A 19,050-nucleotide genomic window follows, 5' to 3' on the forward strand; every position below is an offset into this window, starting at 1 on the left:
GATGATGAAAGAGCATTCATGGCCGCCTCGATGTCCGTTGGAGAGTAACTGCCAGAAGGAGCTATGACACTATAAGCCTGGGGTAGTGAGCCTAAGATGCCAGGCCCAGTTGGACGGAGCCCAGAGGACTGAGCTGCTGCTGGTCTAGGAGCCCAGGAGGAGGTCGGATATGGGCAGGGAGGAGGAGTGGGCCACTGACCAACCCAAGGTGCATAAAGAGCCCAAGATTGTTGTTGCCAATTAAATGGCACATGTGGGCCATTAAGAGGTGGTTGTTGTTGGGCCCCAAGAGGAGAGTTTTGGGAATTTCGGCCCTTCCCAGAAGCTTTAGAGGAATTTGATTTTTTTTGTTTTCCTCCTTTAGAATTAGAAGATCAGGTACGGGATGGAGAAGAAGAAGCAGAGCTGCTACCCGCACCGGTGGTGGTCACGAGTGCAGCTTGGTTCCGGTGGCCGGACCCACCCTCCTTTGCTAAACGATTTTTAATCGTACGTTCAGCAAGTTTAAGCCGAGAACGACAGCTTTCAAATGAAGGCAGAGGCTCTTGGTTATGAATGATGTCCACCGTACCGGCATAGGCTTCAGGTAAGCCGGCGGTGAGTTTGAGAACAAACCTGCTGTCCGAAATAGGAGCATCAACGTCAGTAAGTCGGTCAGCAAGGGACTTAATATGATTACAGTAAGAATCAATTGAGGTAAAATTCTCAAATTCATGATCGGCGAGTTCCTCCTCAAGATGGGTTGCACGAGAAGCTTTGTTATCTTGAAACAGGGATTCAAGACGAGCCCAAGGCCCTTGAGCGGTGTCGTCTTTGAGAAGAATGGAATTAAGGAGATCGATGGATATGTTACCATAAATCCAATTCAAAACAGCAGCATCAAGACGTTTCCATAGAGCCGGGTCCGCGGCCTTGGTGGCTTGATAAGCAGCAATCTCCGTTGCCTCCGTAGGAGGAATAATGTGATAATGTAAATCATGGACCCTAACAAGGACCTTGAATAAGGTAGCCCAAGAGTGATACATGTCCTGGTCATCTAATGTCACGGGAATAAGAGATTTGACATTTGTGATGGTGAGAGCGGGATGATATTTGGATGAGTCAGAAGACATTATGAGCAGCGGAAGAGTAGAGATAGGTGGGCGTTTGTTAGGGAGGTGAAGCCAAGGTCGAAACCTTAATCTGATACATGAAGGAGAATGGAATGTAATTACTTGACCTTTCCTTTACCAAAAGTCAGAGTATACACTACGTACAAGAGTCAGTTAGGCCTAGGATTAAGCCTTTAATTTTGGAGCTAAACTAATTTTAGAGTCAGTCAGAGTCCTTTAATTTTGGAGTTTCCTTATGCACGAAGAAATGCATAACAAACGGAATGGTGGTGATTAAAAGGCGGGGTGGGCCCTTGCTGCAGGAAAAGTGATGTATAATCCAAAAAAAAAGGAAATACGGGGTATATTGGCATAGTAGAATACATGTGTATACAATTTTTTTACAGCCTTTGTTTTGTAATTTTTCTCCCTTTTTACTTTAACCTTTCTTATATCTTTTTTTATCTTAACCATTTTTTACTTTTCACCATTGTTGAAGCTAGAGTTCACCTCCCTCACCAACTGGAGGAGCTCGAGTAAGAGCCTGAAAATGGCGAGGAAGATGTTGGTGTTGGATGATTGGCTTTTAACAGACGATTTCCAGAATTGTGATGGAGGTGGTGAATTAGTAGTCGATGCTTCTGAGCATGGCGAAGTAGAAGGCGGCGATGGAGGTGGCAAGCGAGAATACACAGAGAAAATTGAAGACGTAATGGACCACCAAAGAGAGCTGGATGAAGAAGATGATGCGCTGGGTGCCGCACGCATCTCAATGAGTCGCGCGCGCCAGGCGCGCACAACTGATTGAGTTGCACTGGTTTGCGGTTTGCCTTATACGAAAATGCGTTTTTAAAACTTCCATAACTTTTGATTTCGGAGTCGGATTAAGGCGTGTGAGATATCATTGAAAAGATCTTAATGTATACTTTCCAATGCCGTTAGAATTAGGTTAAAATATGTTATGGATCAAAATTTATAGCCGTTGGAGTGTAAGGGTGTCGGTTTTAGGGCTCGGTTTAATGTTTTGATCATAACTTCTTCGTTTTGGCTCGGAAATGGGCTAATAATATACCGTTGGAAAGCTCTTTAAAAGGGCTATCCATATGTATAGGCCTTGAATGGGAATTTGATGGTTAGTTATCTGTTTGGCTCGGTTTTCAACAATGTAGGTTCTATTGGATCCAATCATTGCATTTGAGGCATTTGGGTCCGTTATTAATCAAGTTTAAACATGTATGAACACGTTTTAGGCCTAATTAGTAATCGGACAAGGCTCTAAGATAAATTGGTCTCAAATATGGGTTTTAACTTACCTCATAATGCATTTCGTAGTCCATAAACACTTCAACTTTGGTCTAGCATTAAGAATGGGTTTCTGTAACATCATCGCACTTCCTTTTCGGGACAAAAGGCCAAAATTAGGTGTCTACAGTTAGCCCCCACTTTGATCGAGTCTAGAATAGACGATGATCAAAGTAGTCAAGGAAATAAATCCGAGACTTATTCTGCGAAGTTCTCAAAGAATAGATAATCTTTCAAAAATGTTAAGGATGTTAAAACGATCCTTGATTCGCTAAGTGTTTGAAACAAGTAGCTATTAAGGCTATAAAAAGTATTTTCTATGTCTTAACGCGCTAAAGAATCTAGATTGATCCTTTGCATTTGTAGAACGCTTTTACAAGTAAAGGTGTTCTGGGTGATGTCATGTCATGAGAAGAGATCGGTTTAAAAAGGATTAAAAGGGGATGATGTCCTCCCAATCATGTCATCGTTGGTCTAAAGTCCCTCGATATGTCATTGAAACTTTAGCCTGACTATAACAAAGTAAAAATATGAAAAAGGTGTTTTCGACATTCGAGCCTAAATGTTTCAGCATTCGAGCCGGATGTCCACAAGATAGAAATACATGTCTCAGGACTGGAGGTACATATCCAAATCCAGTGAGAAAGAAAAAAGTCAGCAACTCTCTCAGTAGTTTTGTCCACAAGATGAGTACACGTGTCTCAGGACTGGGGGCACGTGACTACATAGGTGCGACATCGTCTCATTGCTCTTTATACAGGAGGTGGACGGACACCCTAACTGTCCGGTAAGCCAGTAAGCTCACTAACTACCGTATTTGCTTCCAATCAAGAAGTGTCTGCTCCTGATGGTTCGGCACGCCTGTCGACTTGTGAGTTAACGCCTAAAGTAATCCTCTACTTTTTAGTTCTGAGAGGTAGATCTCGCAAAGCTTGGGCTGAAGTGAAATTTTACGCAACACCTACGCCATACAATTTTACGTTGTACGATACGCCATGCATTTTTACGCTGCATGATGACGCCTTCCTTTTTGCTTTGGACGTGAAAAAAGAAGAAAAGCCGGACATTTATAACATCAGTATAGTAAAATGACAAACCTGTCTATGGGAGCTTTTACGTAAAGCACCACTACGGAACATCTTAAGACACTTTTACCAATGTTCAAAACGTATTCTTAGGAAGGCACAAAGCACGGTGTGCATGCAAGATGATGCAAAAAAATATCAAAGAAGAAAAGAAACTACTGGATGCAAAGCAATTTTAAAAGATTTCGATAATTCGCACGTTATTACGTCTAACAACGTACAAAACTGTTGGGAAAAATTCAAAACGGATCAAAATCTGAGTACTGGTCTTTTAAGTGACAAGTGTCTGCGCGCAACACAGTAGTCGCGCAGGCTAGGCGCGCGCAAGAAACTAGGTTGCGCTAGGATGCCACGCGCAACTTAATGAGTTGCGCGCAACATTTGAATTAGTAAAAGAGTTGGAGAAGTGCGATCTGCAGCTCGCTTTCTTCTTCTCCTCTTTCTCCAATTTTGATCTCTTCCCATTTTTTGGTTGTCGTTTAAAGCTAAGGAAAGTAAATCTTGCTCCTTTTATTTTACCAGACTATGATCTTGGTTAATTAAATGGAGAAATCGAATGAAGAATCCTAACTTGAAGTTGGGGTTTTTGATTCGACTTGTTTTCATGAATTTGTTTGTTTGTCGTTGTTTTAAGAAATATATTGCAACAAATTTCATGTGAAGTTGTAAAGTATTGATCCTATATGAGCATGTCAAGCATATATGTGTTCTTTTTGTTCATTCTAATTTTGACTTTGTGCTTGAACTTTATTTCTCTTTTTTGCTCACATAGTCTATACTTGTTAATTTTAATGGAAATTGAAGTGTTTAGAACAACAATTATGCATTAAAATTATAAATGAAATTTTGAACTTTTATAATAGCATGAAGTTGTTCTTGCGACTCATTTTTCTTTTCATGCGTAAGTTGCAAAATTGGTTTTATCAATGATAAAAAATAACCGATGGTTATTATTATTCACTTATAAAACTGTGATTTCAAGATTTCAACAAAACTAGTTAGTTTTAGGAAATTCTTGAAGAGATCATCGAACTGGAACAGTTTGGCTATACTTCGGGCTTTTGAGCCCCCATTTTATGTTTCGAATATTGTAGCCCTCAATGTTAGGTGACTTCGATGAATTGTTTGTTTTTTAATAATTAGACCCTTCATGTTGCGTGAAATGGGTCTAGAAATCCCGTGTTTCGTCTTATTATGATAACAACTAGGATCTTGGAAACGATTAAACTAGTGTGTTTAAATCGTGTTTTGACCATTCATAGTTTAACAAAGAAATTTGCTAAGTCTAGTAATATTGGTCATTCATTAGAACAAATAAGGGGAAAAATGAAATGTTGTTCAAATTTTTCGTCTATTCTTGCTACTTTTGAATTCTTTCTTTTAAGTTCAAATTTTGTCACTGTTTTGATGCTCGAGAAAGTAGATGTTATCCTCCTTGCGAAATTCCAATGTGTGCAACAATGGAGAATAATTTAGAATGAAGATTCCTTAATTTCGAATTTAGGAGTCTTTTGTTTACATTCTAACTCATGAAATTGTTTGTCTTATGTTAATAATGTGTCTTGATACAATTTTCAGGATGAATGATTGATTACTAAACTTTCGTATGAGCAAGTATCATGATTTTGTTGCTATATACTAGTCATACTCTTTAATCTCTAGAGTAAATTGAAGTATTGAAACAACAATTATGCACTAAGATTAGTTCTTGAAGTTGAACTTGAAAATGGCTCGAATATGTAACTTGTTTCATGGCCAAGTTCAGTTGCAAACTTAATTTTCAAAGGAAAAAAATGATTATTAAATCATTGCGATGCATTTGAAAATTATAAGGCTCGAGATCTACAACTATTTAGGCGATTCTCGAAAGTAGCTCGAATGTCATGAATATCTCATTTTGTTTTTTGTTGATATTGGAGCCCCCATGTGTAGGGTTATGCGCATTATTGCTATTTCACAAGTCTTGGAGCCCCCAATTTAGGGTAATTCTAATGACTTGCTATTGTTTAGGCCATTCATACAATCATGATATTGAGATGGACCTATGTATATATCCTATTTTTGTTTTTGAGATATTCAGGGTAATGACATGGCTTTTGCATTTTAGTTAAAGTCATTTTCAAGAAAGCAAGTTAGTTATTTGCTTGTTTATAGACCAAAAATAATTGTGTCTAAGGTTTGGAAATCTTACCTAATGTCTAAACGTTTGTAAAGATCATTGCGGTGATTTTATTCTCAAAGTTGATTTAGAACATCAAATATTTTCTTCGTTCTTATCAATCTTTGATTTTGGTCTTGTAGGTGGTTCGTTTACCATCCCTTAGCCAATATTTGAAGGAGAACAAGTTCGAGTCAAGAAGAAGTCAAATCTTAATTCATTCCTTTTGGAAATACATGTATTATCCAAACGGATATTGAGAATCTGAAAATTTATTTATTTGAGAAAACAAAAATTCAAAAAGGAAATTTTGAATACTATTTTTATTAGAAACATGTTGTTTCGAACTAGAATTCAAAATTTGAAAAGGGTCCAATAATTTAAATGAAAGTTTGTTTTGAAAAGCAATTTTTTTCTAGTAGGCAAAATATATAATCATATTATTTTAAAAACTGGACCCAAAATGGAAAGAAAAGTCTAGCTCGTAATTGAGCGTGACTTTTTTTGTCCAAGATTGATGAAGGTAAGTTGTAATTTGCAACTTATTTCAACATTGAGCAAACTTTCGTATATCTGATTTTGTTTATGTTTTTTTTTCTTTTTAGTGTTTGTCATCACTGTCATATTTTGCTAATTGAAAGTGGAGTTCTTCCAATTAAAAGATGACGTAGTTTGAAAATGAATATTTACCAAACTTAGGTTTGATGGAGGGTTAGAATAATTTATAAAATTATTTGAATCACTTTCCCAAAATATGGTCTCGTTTCAAAATGAAAGTTAAGGTGAGACCTATATTTTTAATTTGAAGCCCCCAAGCGTAGACTTTAGGTGGCTTTTGGAATTCATGTATACATAAGCTAGGGGATGTTTCTCATTTTTTTTGAGGCCCAAATATTTGTATTTCCAATTTGCGGAATGTTGCATATGTTTATCATAAATTGTTTGATCAAGTAACATAATTAATTATCTTGGTCAAATAATAGGAAGTGGTATTCTTCCCTTTGTCATTTAAAGTTATTAAGATGGTTCGTAATAAGCTTCGCATGACATTGATTTCGCAGCATAAATAGCGTGTTCCAATCTATAAATAGAGATAAGTGGGGATGTCCTGGTTTTTTTAAGCCCCCAATTTGAGGCAAAGAGCGAAAAATTGATACTATTTTTCGAGTATTTTAGTTGCCAAATGGGAGGGATCATCCCGACTTACCCCCTAAAAAAGAAATGAACAAAAAAGACGGATTTGTATAAAAAGGAAGGGAAATCCAACTTTCCCATAGAAGAATAAAGAAAGAAAGTTAGAAATGTTTTCGAAAAGCAAGGATTATTGACTTAATATTTGAATTATCGTGATAACTTGGCAGTGAGTTATACGTGTGATAGCGATAACGATCATTTTTTTCATGTAGCGATCATGTTCAATCAATGTTCCTTGCTTAGAGAAGATGGAGATATCCCAAGCAAGCAAACATATTAGTTGCTCATGATAAGTGAGAAGACCAATGCTCAAGAGTTGTAAAAGACATCTGAAGTTGACGTCAAGGCTGTCGATATATCAAATCAATTTATTGTGTTAACTCTTTTTTTTTCTAGGCAATGTATATAGAACCTAAATTACCTTGGTAATAAATAGCCTTATTATTTAAAGAAAATGAGATGATTTTTTTTTTAAGTGATAATCATCTCATTTTTCTTTTGCAAAAGATATGGAAAACATCGAATTTAGTTTGATTCGATTGCTTTACTAACATGATGTAATCAAGCTAATGGCTATCAAATCATCCAAATCATTTGAATTTTTTTTATATGATCTTGTAATCATAACTCAACACTTCATGCATTTTATATATGGGCATAACTACTCAATAGTAGGTCCATATGTGCAAAGGCCTAAGATTGGCCATATTTTCATGGAATGATGTTTTTGGTATATGGTTATGGTCTAACTCAAGGAGGGCCTTTCCAAAGTCGTAACGTGGCTAGGCTTAGGGTTATGAACAATGGACAGGCTCAAGTATACTCCCAAAATCCCTTACTTTTGGTGCTTCCCAAATTTAAACCTTTCTGCTTTGTGTGACAACTTCCTACATTAGGTGCCTTTTCCTTGTCATCTCTCTTTTGTTTTTTTTTCTCTTTTTTTTTGACAAGTTTTTTTTTGGGTTTGGAACGATTTTTTGATCTTTCCTTTTGGGTTTAGACTAACTTTGTGTCCCCCTCTTACGCTTCGTTCCCCCAATTTCCTATTTGTATCTTTGAACCATTCCCATCCCAAGGTATGGAATAATGTAGGTTGAATAACTAAGGCTCAATTGACAAGGCTCAAAAGGGTTGCCAAAAACATGGATTTTCTCTAAGGTTAAGAACATGGGATTATATTTGTGGAGTTTCAAGTTGCCTCCTGTGTTAGTGAAATCATCATATCCTTTCTTTGTGGGCCTAAGATGGGCCTCTTTTCATTCAATACATCTTATAAGCCAAAGCTCATCAAGATTCTTAAAGTGTTGAGTATGTATGCCTTTTGATATTGCCTATTTGTATGTATATGTTTTATTTAATTCAAGTCAATAACAATAAAGAGATTGAAAAGAGAACAAGATAGACGTACTTGAAAATATATTTTTTATTCATTAATTAATGAGAGTACAAAATAAGTAGATTCGATAGCATGAATCTCTTAGTCTATCATAAAAAAAAACAAAGGAAAGAAACAAAACAAGACCTAGGGTGCTACATCTTGAATTGTTGACAACTTCTTGAGATTGCGTCTTCGAGCTTTGTCCGTTTTCGACATAGGTGAACTCCTCTCTAAAAATCAAGTCCATCTATATGATTCATGGTTTCATTTATCAAGTCCCTTTTTCAATTAATATTCCCACAGTATAGATTTTTTGAAATGTGTCTAAACCAAGGTATTGTAAATGGCACTTGTATGGTGGAGACATATTGTCTATGAACTTTGGGATAAGTTCATGATCCGGAGATCTTTGTGGAATAAGAGCAACCTTTGATCGCCACCTGGAAAAGAAGTCAATGAAGCCTTCTTCTTCCCCTTGCTTAAGCAATTCGAGATCGTGTAAGGTAGTTGTGAGCTCGATGTTATCTCCATATTGGGTTAAAAACGCTTTTACAACGTCACTCCAAGTGAAAGTTCGTTTTGCATCGAGGTTATAAAACCATGATCTAGTAGTTGGGTCCAATGAAAGAGGAAAAGTACACGCATATAGGCTTGGCTCAACCCCTTTCAATGCCATAATTCCAATAAAGCTCATTAAGTGAGTCATAGGATTGTCTGTAACCTTAAAGGTTGGCAAATCCGTAGTTAAGAACTTTTCTGGGAGAATCTTGCCACTAGGTTGTTGTGCAAGCTCATAATTGAAGTACTTATTCCCTGAGTTAGCTCGAAGGACAAGTTTCTCCAAGGCCTCAACTCTTTCGGCTTTTGCTTTTTCTTGCATAATGTTTTCTTTTTCTTTTTCTTCTTTTATTTTATCCTTTTCTGCTTTTTTATGAGCCTTCATTTGGGCTTCTTCTTCTCGTAGGCCCTTTAGGTTTTGGAGTTCCTCTCTAAGTTTCTCCAATGCTGCTTTGTCACCCATGATTGGACTAGTATGCGAATGTGGAAGATGATCTAGTAATGTGTATCACGAGAAATTGAGCGCGTTCACTTAAACCTTTTCTGCCAAGAATTCAAACAATGAACCAAAGTCAAAATGATTGTTTTATTTCTTTTTTTTTAATCCTTGTAATACGAATTCACTTTAAGCAAGTTTCTTGATGAAGAATGTCAAAAAATTCACGAACAATTATTAATGGAATGTCACGATTTGTGTTGACTTCAACAAGGTAATCATCTTAGGATTTTACTTTAAATGAATTGTTTTCGAAAAAGGTAGAAGAGAAAGACAAGAAAGTTGGATTGAAAATGCTCATCAAATTTTAGGAATATTAATCAACCCGAATATACTCCTTAAAATGATCAAATATACTATGGTATTTGTTGATCACTTAGATTGCAATAGAGATCTATATCATTTTTTTTTCAATTATGATTCTCATATTGCTCATCTTTAAAGGATAATATTTTACTATTTGCTTAAAAAGAATGATGGCCTCCGAATGTAAAATCCAAGAAATAATTAAATCATTTTCTCGGTTTATCATTCATTATCTTCTCTTTTTTTTTTTTTGAGAATTATAATAAAAAAAAATTTTGTATCATACTTTTTTTTTTTTTTTTTAAAAAAAAAGAACAATTTTTTCGTTCTATTTCTCTCTCTCTTTTTCTTTTTTTTTTTTTGTGTGAAGCAAACATCCCAAGTAAGGTTCTCGGGATTTTCTTTTTAAACATAGAAGATGTAAATAAATTATACTTTTAAATCAAGGTTGATCAATTACAACTAAAACATGATGAACACGAAATAGGCACATTTAAGAATAAACATATTGATGACGTCCTATTAAGGGATGCGAACTTCTAATGACGAACCTCATAAGAAGTAATGTCATTAGTTCGATTATAAAGTACGTAAACGAATCATTATAATCAAAATAGTATCGCGCGCAATTTTCCGTCTTGCGCTATGGTGGAAAGTGCATCCACATGCGTTTTTTTTTTTTGCGAAAACGTAAAAAGAATGATAAAAAACATTTTTTGAATTTTTTTTTGTGCGAAAATGCAAAAGGAACGATAAAAAACATTTTTCTTTCGATTTTTTTTTTAAAAAAAAAAAAACGAAAACGACGATCAAAGTAAAGGTAATTAAGTTAGACAACGTTGTTAGCCAAAGAGATACTTTTAGCACCTACTTAACGATTAACCTTGAAGCGGTAATATCGTTTTCTCTGTATGATATTGCTCGTAACGAGTCAAAGTCAACGTTGAACAGTTGGCGCGCACATGACACAGAGTTGCGCGGAGGTGCCGTACGCAAATTTTGAACTTGCGCTTGGAGGGCGCACGCAAATTTGACAGTTGCACGTGCCACTTGGTAGGTTCGACATATTTTATTTTATTTTATTTTTGCGAAAACGCAAAAAGAACGATAAAAAGAAATTTTTTTTTTTTTTTTCCGAACCACAATTTTTGCGATTTTTTTTTTAATTATATCTCTAGGTAACAAGTTGGAATTAGTTAGATTAGACACGAAGCACATATTCATGTAGTCACATAAGCACATAAAAGGAACCGTCAAAGCACACAATGTCATTCTAAGGTCAAGGCTTGGGTGTCCAAGGGTACCATATCTTAAGAGACGATGCATGAATCAATCACTCAACGTGTTGACCCATGACATAGCCCTCCCAACATTTTGTTGGCGATATGGGTGGGATGATTGTTATTGATTTCGAGATAGAAGTCTAACGTTGGCAGCCCCTAATCAATGAGCCAATCCCCAATGGTTAAAGTGTGCTATGCTTATGCATGATGCAATGTTGCTTGTTTGGTTTTTACTTTTGTGCAAAAGAAAGATATTATGCGTTCAAGTCTCGCTCTCTAACTAGAGATTATCCAAGTTAATTCCCGTTACAACCCATAGGCAACCTAGTGTTGGAAACCTTGGACCATAACTAAGAACTAATCTTGTAACCTCTAAGTCCCCAGTGGAGTCGCCACTATAAGGAGGGTGTTCCCATCGTAGGGGATCTTCTCCTTAGTTTCCCATTGGCCCTTTAGAAGCCTAGGACTTTACACTTGTTAGGGTGTATTAGGATTTGAATTCTTGACTGTTTGGGGGACCTTGAATTAGAATTGATCTTGTCATCACGCTTTTTTTTTTATAAGAAACAAGTAGGGAGTCGCCAATGAGTTTTAGGAAAACTCATAAACCTCGTTCGTTCCTTTCTCCCATGTGGAGTTCATGGGATAATTAGCACGAATCGTAAGTTTCCCCATGCCCAAATTGGTCTACATAAACCAGAAATGAGTTCGAGGGTGAGGGTACTAAAATAACGTTCCTTTTAGGGAGGAATCGCTATTCTAGCCCTAGTGCGGCCTGTACTAGCTCTTCCTTTTTCACAATTTCATCACCAAACAATATATGAAACGCGATACCTAAAACTAAGTTAGTTGATTTTATTTACACGCATTAATGATGTAGGAATTACATTGCAAAAGTCGTTATTCTTATTTAATCAATATTCGTGAAAGAACAATAAATAAACAATATTCGCCTTGTCTAAAGTGATAAAACAACAATTAATTATTCAAATTCTAGTCTTGATTAATGAAAGAGTACTATGTGAATTAATTAATTAAAAGTTTGTTTAAAGTGATCAAACAACACTAATTAATTAATTAAAGTTATTTAAACAATAAAAGAAAAGTGATTTATTTAAGTGCTCAGGAAACTAACCGTTCTTCTTTTATGCTAAATCTCCATCTTATGCGTTTATGGAATTTCTTTCTTCTTCGTACCTTCAAGAGCTTCAATGGATGGATTAGGGTTGAAGAGTAGTTGGGAAGAAAGAGGGAAAAGTAGTATGATAGTAAGAAGGTTTGAGAGAGATTAGGGTTTTCAGAATTTGGGGTTTAGTATACTGATTTTTCTGTCCGTTTAGAGCTGAACGAAGACCCCTATTTATAGGCGTAGGGATCTAGGTTTAGGGTTTTAGAGCCACACCGTCAGGTGGCGCGTGCATCTCAATGAGTCGCGTGCGCTAGGCGCGCACAACTGATTGAGTTGCGCTGGTTTGCGGTTTGCCTTATACGAAAACTCGTTTTTAAAACTTCCATAACTTTTGATTGTGGAGTCGGATTAAGGCGTGTGAGATATCATTGGAAATCTCTGAATGTTGACTTTCCAATGCCGTTAGAATTAGGTTAAAATATGTTATGGATAAAATGTTATGGCCGTTGGAGTGTAAGAATGTTGGTTTTAGGGCCCGGTTTAGTGTTTTGATCAAAACGTCTTCGTTTTGGCTCGGAATTGGGCTTATAATATACCGTTGGAAAGAACTTTGAAAGGGCTATCCACATGTATAGGCGTTGTATGATAATTTCATGGTTGGTTTATCTATTTGGCTCGGTTTTCAACAATGTAGGTTCCATTAGATCCAATCATTGCATTTGACGCATTTAGGTCCGTTTATTAATGAAGTTTAAACATGTATGAACATGTTTTAGGCCTAATTAGTAATCGTACAAGGCTCTAAGATAAAATTGTTCTCAAATATGGGTTTTAACATACTTCATAATGCATTTTGTAGTCCATAAACAGTTCAACTTTGATCTAGCATGAAGAACGGGTTTTTGTAACATCATCGCACTTCCTTTTTGGGCCAAAAGGCAAAAATTAGGTGTCTACAGCGCTAGCCCTACAAGAATTGTTAAATGAGGTAAGTGGTACTAAATTTAAATTTCTAGGGTTTCAGTAGAATTAACTTTGTTGAATCAGTGTTAGGGAAGATTAATTGTGGAATTTTGTTGAGCTGGTTTGGAAATGTTATGTGGAAAAGGTGTGAGAATCGTGAGATGGAGTCGTATGGTAAAAATTAGAGGCAGGTGCTGTTTATATACTTTATAATATTGGTAGTGTTGTATAAATATTCGCCTCTCGGTCCATGTATTTGATTCTTTATCATTGTGTGTATGTATTTATTTATGTATATGAATGTGTATTTGATTCTTTTTTACTGTATGTATTTGATTCTATGTATTGGGTTGTGTCTTGTCCTTGGGGGAGCATTACTTTTCAGTGTTTAGTCATAGCTCAAGTTATTGTCACGATTTGTTCAATGTATTCAAAGTATAGGTTTGAAAGTGCAGTGCTTTTTGTGTGTGTTAGTGGGCAGTGCTCTGTGCCTTCTCTCTTTGCTCTTTACTCTATGCTCCTCTTTTCTCTGTGTAGAAGCTGTAGCATGGTAGGGTAGATGGTTGTGCATGGTGGCTGTGCATGTCAGTGTGTTTTAGTGTGTTTGTGTGTGTTAGTGGGGCATTGTGGGGTGGGTAGAGGGATTGTGGGCCGGATATAAGTATTAATTAACCATTGCATGATGGTAGATAATTTATGTGTGATGGTAAGGTAGTTTATGTGTAATTAAATATGTGAATTAATTTACTTGTTTAAGGTCAATGTTGGAGAAGAGTCTTACAAGACTCCTACTAAAGGAAAGGGTAGTGTGGCAATAAGTTTTGAGATCGAAGAGGTTGCAAATGTTACAGTTTCCCTACCCCCACCCAATGTTGGAATGGTGTTTGATAGTTGGCAGAAAATAGACTCATATTTCAGGAACTACAGTAGGCAAGAAGGGTTTAGGGTTGTGCGTTCAAGTGGAGCCACAGTAGGAAAAGGGTCTAATGCAAAGGACAAGCGTAGTGTGACTTGGACGTGTGAATGCTTTGGTATGCCTGGTAGACGGAGCAAGAAAACTGGTTCTCTTATCTCCGATTCACAATTATCAGAGGAAGTTTGTGTCAAACGGAAGAGTAAAAAAGTTGATTGCCCTGTGAAGTTATATGCAAAGGTGAATGAGGTTGGTGAATGGGTAATTGATAAAGCCTTCCTAGATCATAGAGGGCACAAGCCCACACCGGGGAAGTCCAAGAACATCACTAAGTTTAGGAAGAAGTTCCTAATGGACAACCCATACATTGTTCGGCAAGTATTGAATGATCGGAAGGCGGGTGTTCCGGTTGCAAAGATATACAATTGCATGGCTAGGCAAAGGAATGGGAGGGATCAGATGCAATTTACTGAAAAGGATTTGCATAATGAGGTTGCAAAGCAAAGGAAAATCATATTTGAAGAAGGTGATGCCAAGGCAATGTTTGCTTACTTCAAGCGGATGATGGATGATAATTCAAAGTTTTTTCATACACATCGTGTGGATGATTTGGGGAGGCTCCAAGATGTGTTGTGGGTAGATGCTAGGAGCCGGGCTGCATACGAGGAGTTCGGTGATGTTGTGTGTTTTGATTCGACGTACTTGACCAACGAATACAAGCTCCCCGTTTGTAATTTTGTGGGGGTAAACCATCACGGTCAAACGATATTGTTCGAATGTGCATTGGTTTCTCGCGAGACCGCAGAAACATTTGAGTGGGTGTTCTCTAATAGGTTGAGGTGTATGGGTGAAAATTAACCAATTAGTATACTAACCAATCAAGATCCGGCAATGAGGAAAGCTTTGAAGGTGACTATGAAAGGCACCACTCATCGATGGTGTATTTGGCACATCACACATAAGTTTGCCAAGAAACTTGGGAAGCTTCCTAATTATACCCAAATTCACGACGACCTTGAGCATGTAATCTATGACAGCTTAGATCGGGAAGAGTTTGAGACAAATTGGCCAAAGGTTCTAAAGAAGAATGAACTAGAAGATGATGACTGGTTGCAAGGTGTGTGTGCTGCATTTTATTGAATCCATGTTTGTCTATGCTAGATAATATGTAATCTGTGGTATACCTGAGTGACACTCTGTAGTTTCTTGTTAATTATTGTTCTGTTGTTGGGAAGAATTGCCATAACATTGGATATGTGCATATGCCGTCCTGTATTATTGATTTATTTACTTAAGCTGTGCATATGCTGCTGTGTGGTATTGTTTTGCAAAGGTTTTTTTTTTTTTTTTTTTTTTTTTTTTTTTTTTTTTTTTTTTTTTTTTTTATTCCATAATCATGGCTTGCACATGCCAAGGCCTGCATATGTCAACTCTTTTCATAGCCTGCATATGTGAACTGGTGCTGGTTTTATTTGGGCATATTTGCTGCTGGAGCTTTTTATAGGGAGTGCTTAATCTTGTCCAGAATTTGATGTTATTTTTTCTGTTGATCATAATCTGAGAGAGTCTATGAAGAAGCATTGATTGATTGTTCACACATTTGTGTTGATCATAATTTGTAGGGTTGTGGGATGAACGTGATATATCGGTTCCTGCGTATTTGAAACATCTGTTTTGGGCAGGCATGAAAACAACTCAGCGGGTTGAGAGTATTCACAGGTTCTTTGATGGCTATTTGAGTAAGCACACTCTGTTGTGTGAGTTTGTGGAGAGGTATTGTGACGCCTTGGAGGTTAGATGCACAAGTGAGAAAAGGGCTGATGACAATTGCAAAAGGTTTTTGCGTCCGGCACACTCCGATTTTCCGGCTGAGTTGATATTTCAAAAGATATACACGGATGCCAAATTTAAGGAGGTTCAAAGAGAGTGCAACCATGTAATGTATGTGAGTGGGATTTATAGAACTCAGATATCAGAAACCGTAACTGAGCATGTTTTTGAGGAAAGAGTGTAGTACAAGCCCAAAGGTTCCAACAAAGAAAAACCTTCTACGAGGAAGCAAGAGTGCAAGCTTGTCTTTGACAGCTCAACCAAGGATGTGACCTGTGACTATCACCTCTTTGAATGTCATGGGATTATTTGTCGTCGCATAATAAAGGTTTATGAGATGAGCAACTACTACGAGATACCAGACAAGTTCATTCTTCGGCGTTGGAGGAAAGATGTTATACGGCAGCACACTAGAGTAAAGGTCTTGTACCATGACCCTAGCAAAACTGAAGAAGTGTGTAGGTATGATAAAATGATGGTGAAGTTTGGATCTCTGTGTTCAAAAGCATCGGGGTACCGGGAAACTACAACAGTTGTTATACAAGCCCTTCAGTTACTTAATTTGCAAGTACAGGAGAAGATTGTTGTGCTTGCAAAGAAGGGAGGTCAGGGAGGTGTGGTAAGCACTCCTTCATCTGTATATGGTGAGAAGGAGTCAACTCCCTCCACTCAAGCACAAGGCAGTTGTGACGGAGGTCAAGGTTCTGATCATGTGAAAAACCCTCCTATACCAAAGAGGCCTTCACATCGGACCACAGACTCGAGGTACAAGTCTTGCCTTGAGAAACCAAAGAAGGCCAGAACAACAAAGACCACACAGGCTAGGTGCAACAACGGTTCTCAATCCCAACTTACCCCAGCGCAAGTTGCAGCAATGCAGGTATACCTGCACCTTCATGTGGCTTATGTTCGTTTATATTATTCCTTGATTGATGTGTGTTTATATTGCTTCCTGTTTAGGCTCATGCAGGGCATATTCCTTACAATATGCCTACGCCCAACCTACATTCTTCTGGTGGGATTCACATGACAGATGGGGATGGTTCTATTGGGTACTTCACTACAGTTGACGGTTGAGGTCAGCAATTCTATGGCTCACAAATGTCACCACAATAGGTCTACTATGTTCCATACCCTCAGTTCCCTCATGGTCAGATCCCAGTTGGAATGTATGGCTGGCAAACCCCCACATCTCCACTGTCGGCCGCTGCTAGACAAGGTGGATTTGTTTCGATATTACCACGGCCCAGACCCCCTGCTACTCCTCCCTCAACTACATCTCAAAGGTCAAAATTTGATTAAATTAAATAACTTCTGGGATTAGAAATTGGTGGTTGTTATGGCCATTTTTTGTAAACCATTTGACATTGGATGGGTACCTCATTTTTTGAACAAGAATTTGATTTTTGTTATGTATGGCCATTTAGATGATTTTTTTTTTTTTGGCATTGATCATTTTGAATTAGTCTGGTCTTATTCAAGAATTTGAATTTTGTGATATATGGCCTTGTTCATTTTATGGCCCTCTTTCGTTTTTTCAATTACTTGACTACTCGGAGAGTTACGACATTGGATTTAATGGGATCGATTTACCAATTACTCTCAGTTCAAGTAGACACATCACTTGGTTCCACTAAATAAAAAAAGTTTAAAAAAGTTTTACACTTCACTTAATGTATGCTTTGGCAATTCTAACATTCCCATAAAAGTCTCACTGAAGACACTATGTGGTCCATTGAAGGACTCAGTGTACTAAACAATGTTATAGACTCGGTCAGACTTAAGGGGTGTAGAGTACCATCTTCGAGGTAAATTCTACTATTCACAGCAGATAGGGTAAGACCATTAGTACCACTAAGCCTACCACCACAACCATGTAGTGTACCACTGGACAAATATTAACACACACCGATTTTTTAAATCAAATACGACAAAGGGTAAAAGGATGTGACACTATTAATTTCCGGGATTATTTATTTTATCTGTATCAAAAAATGTAGTGTAGTTGACACATATATAGTTAATAGCTTTGGAGTAAGTGTTGAGTGTAACTTCTTATTCTGATTACAAGTTCTGGTAATGCATTGAGATCAAATTGAAATGTTTCCATTTACTAAAAGAAATGCTGACATAAAAGCGTTGTATAGATAAAAATACACGAAACCATGTGTCAAGATTATTACTCTGTAAATAAAAAAATTAGAAATAACGGTGATATCATGAACACTAAGGAGATAGAACATTATTACTTACAATCTTTATTACTAGCTATTAAAGGTAACCACTTTTAAAAATTATAGGGTACCACTCATTATAGAAAGGGTATAATTGTCAACACTAAGTGTACCATTAATAACTAGAAGGGATTGGTTCATTTAGGGTACCACTGAACTACACTAAGGTACCACTAATATGAAGTAGGGTACCAGTGAAACAAGTGAATACCATTCATTATTTTAAAAGAACAGTGTTCCATTGAAATAAAGTTCATCACCATTGCAACAATGAGGAATACCATCTATATATTTAGGTAAAAAAAAAGAGGTTCTAATTAAAATAAGTACAATTTATTGGCATTTGAATCCACCGATTGTGATGCGGAATGGAGATCGCAGCCCTTTTAAGGAGGTTTTTTTGGTGTGTACAACCTACCACTCCCGGTACTGTCTTAGTTTTTGTCGCACAAGATCAGGTTTGCCCTAAAGTGAAGGTCTCCCTAAGGCGTGTGATATTTGTAAGTGACTGACATTTAAAAAGTGAAAATAATACGCTTATAATTAATGAAGATTTACGAAATTCGGATTACAAAATTCGGATTTGTAAAGCTTAGATTTACGTTATACATTTACTGAAGAATTTTTTTAATAACTATTTTAAAAAAATAACGATTTACAACACCACTTAATTGCAATTGTAATTGTATTTTGTTTGGGCACATGATTAACAAAAAAATTACCAAAAAAAAAAAAAAAAAAAATTAGGTTGAAGCAATAACATAAAAAAACTAGGTTGAAGCAATAACATAAAAAACTTCTAAAAAAAAGTGAACGAATTTGTATACCAAATTGTACAGAAAAAATGAAGGGAGAGTTGTTTATTTTTAATTTTTTTTCTGAAAAACCAAAAATAAGAGGAAATTTTTTTTTAGACTTAACTGCATTGTGAAGCGTGAACACTTACTTCGTTTCACGCAAATGTCACCTTTCATCATTACACCATCTCGATTAATGCATAAAAACAGGTTTTCTTCATTAATTCATATTTCAAAACCATTTCTTTAACTTAATTTAGCAAAATTTCTCCAAATTCCCTTAACTTACTTTAGGAAAATTCTCTCTTTTATTATCTCTAACTTAAATTAGCA

General features: G+C 36.6%; 2 protein-coding genes across 2 annotated transcripts; both read left to right on the top strand.

Moving 5' to 3' along the window:
• Positions 1-1,641: 1,641 nt before the first annotated feature.
• LOC145575221 (protein FAR1-RELATED SEQUENCE 8-like) lies at positions 1,642-14,714 on the top strand. The gene is made up of 2 exons (XM_081633117.1): positions 1,642-1,800; positions 13,701-14,714. Exons 1-2 carry the CDS (start codon positions 1,642-1,644, stop codon positions 14,712-14,714), a joined length of 1,173 nt encoding a protein of 390 aa, XP_081489243.1.
• Positions 14,715-14,747: 33 nt separating this feature from the next.
• On the top strand, positions 14,748-15,870 carry LOC145575222 (protein FAR-RED ELONGATED HYPOCOTYL 3-like). Its single transcript, XM_081633118.1, has 2 exons — positions 14,748-14,973; positions 15,479-15,870. The coding sequence occupies exons 1-2, from the start codon at positions 14,748-14,750 to the stop codon at positions 15,868-15,870; spliced, it is 618 nt and encodes a 205-aa protein (XP_081489244.1).
• The last annotated feature ends 3,180 nt before the right edge of the window (positions 15,871-19,050 follow it).

Source organism: Chenopodium album, chromosome 13 (assembly GCF_948465745.1).
Source record: "Chenopodium album chromosome 13, dcCheAlbu1.1, whole genome shotgun sequence".
In the NCBI taxonomy this organism is placed as follows: Eukaryota; Viridiplantae; Streptophyta; class Magnoliopsida; order Caryophyllales; family Amaranthaceae; genus Chenopodium; species Chenopodium album.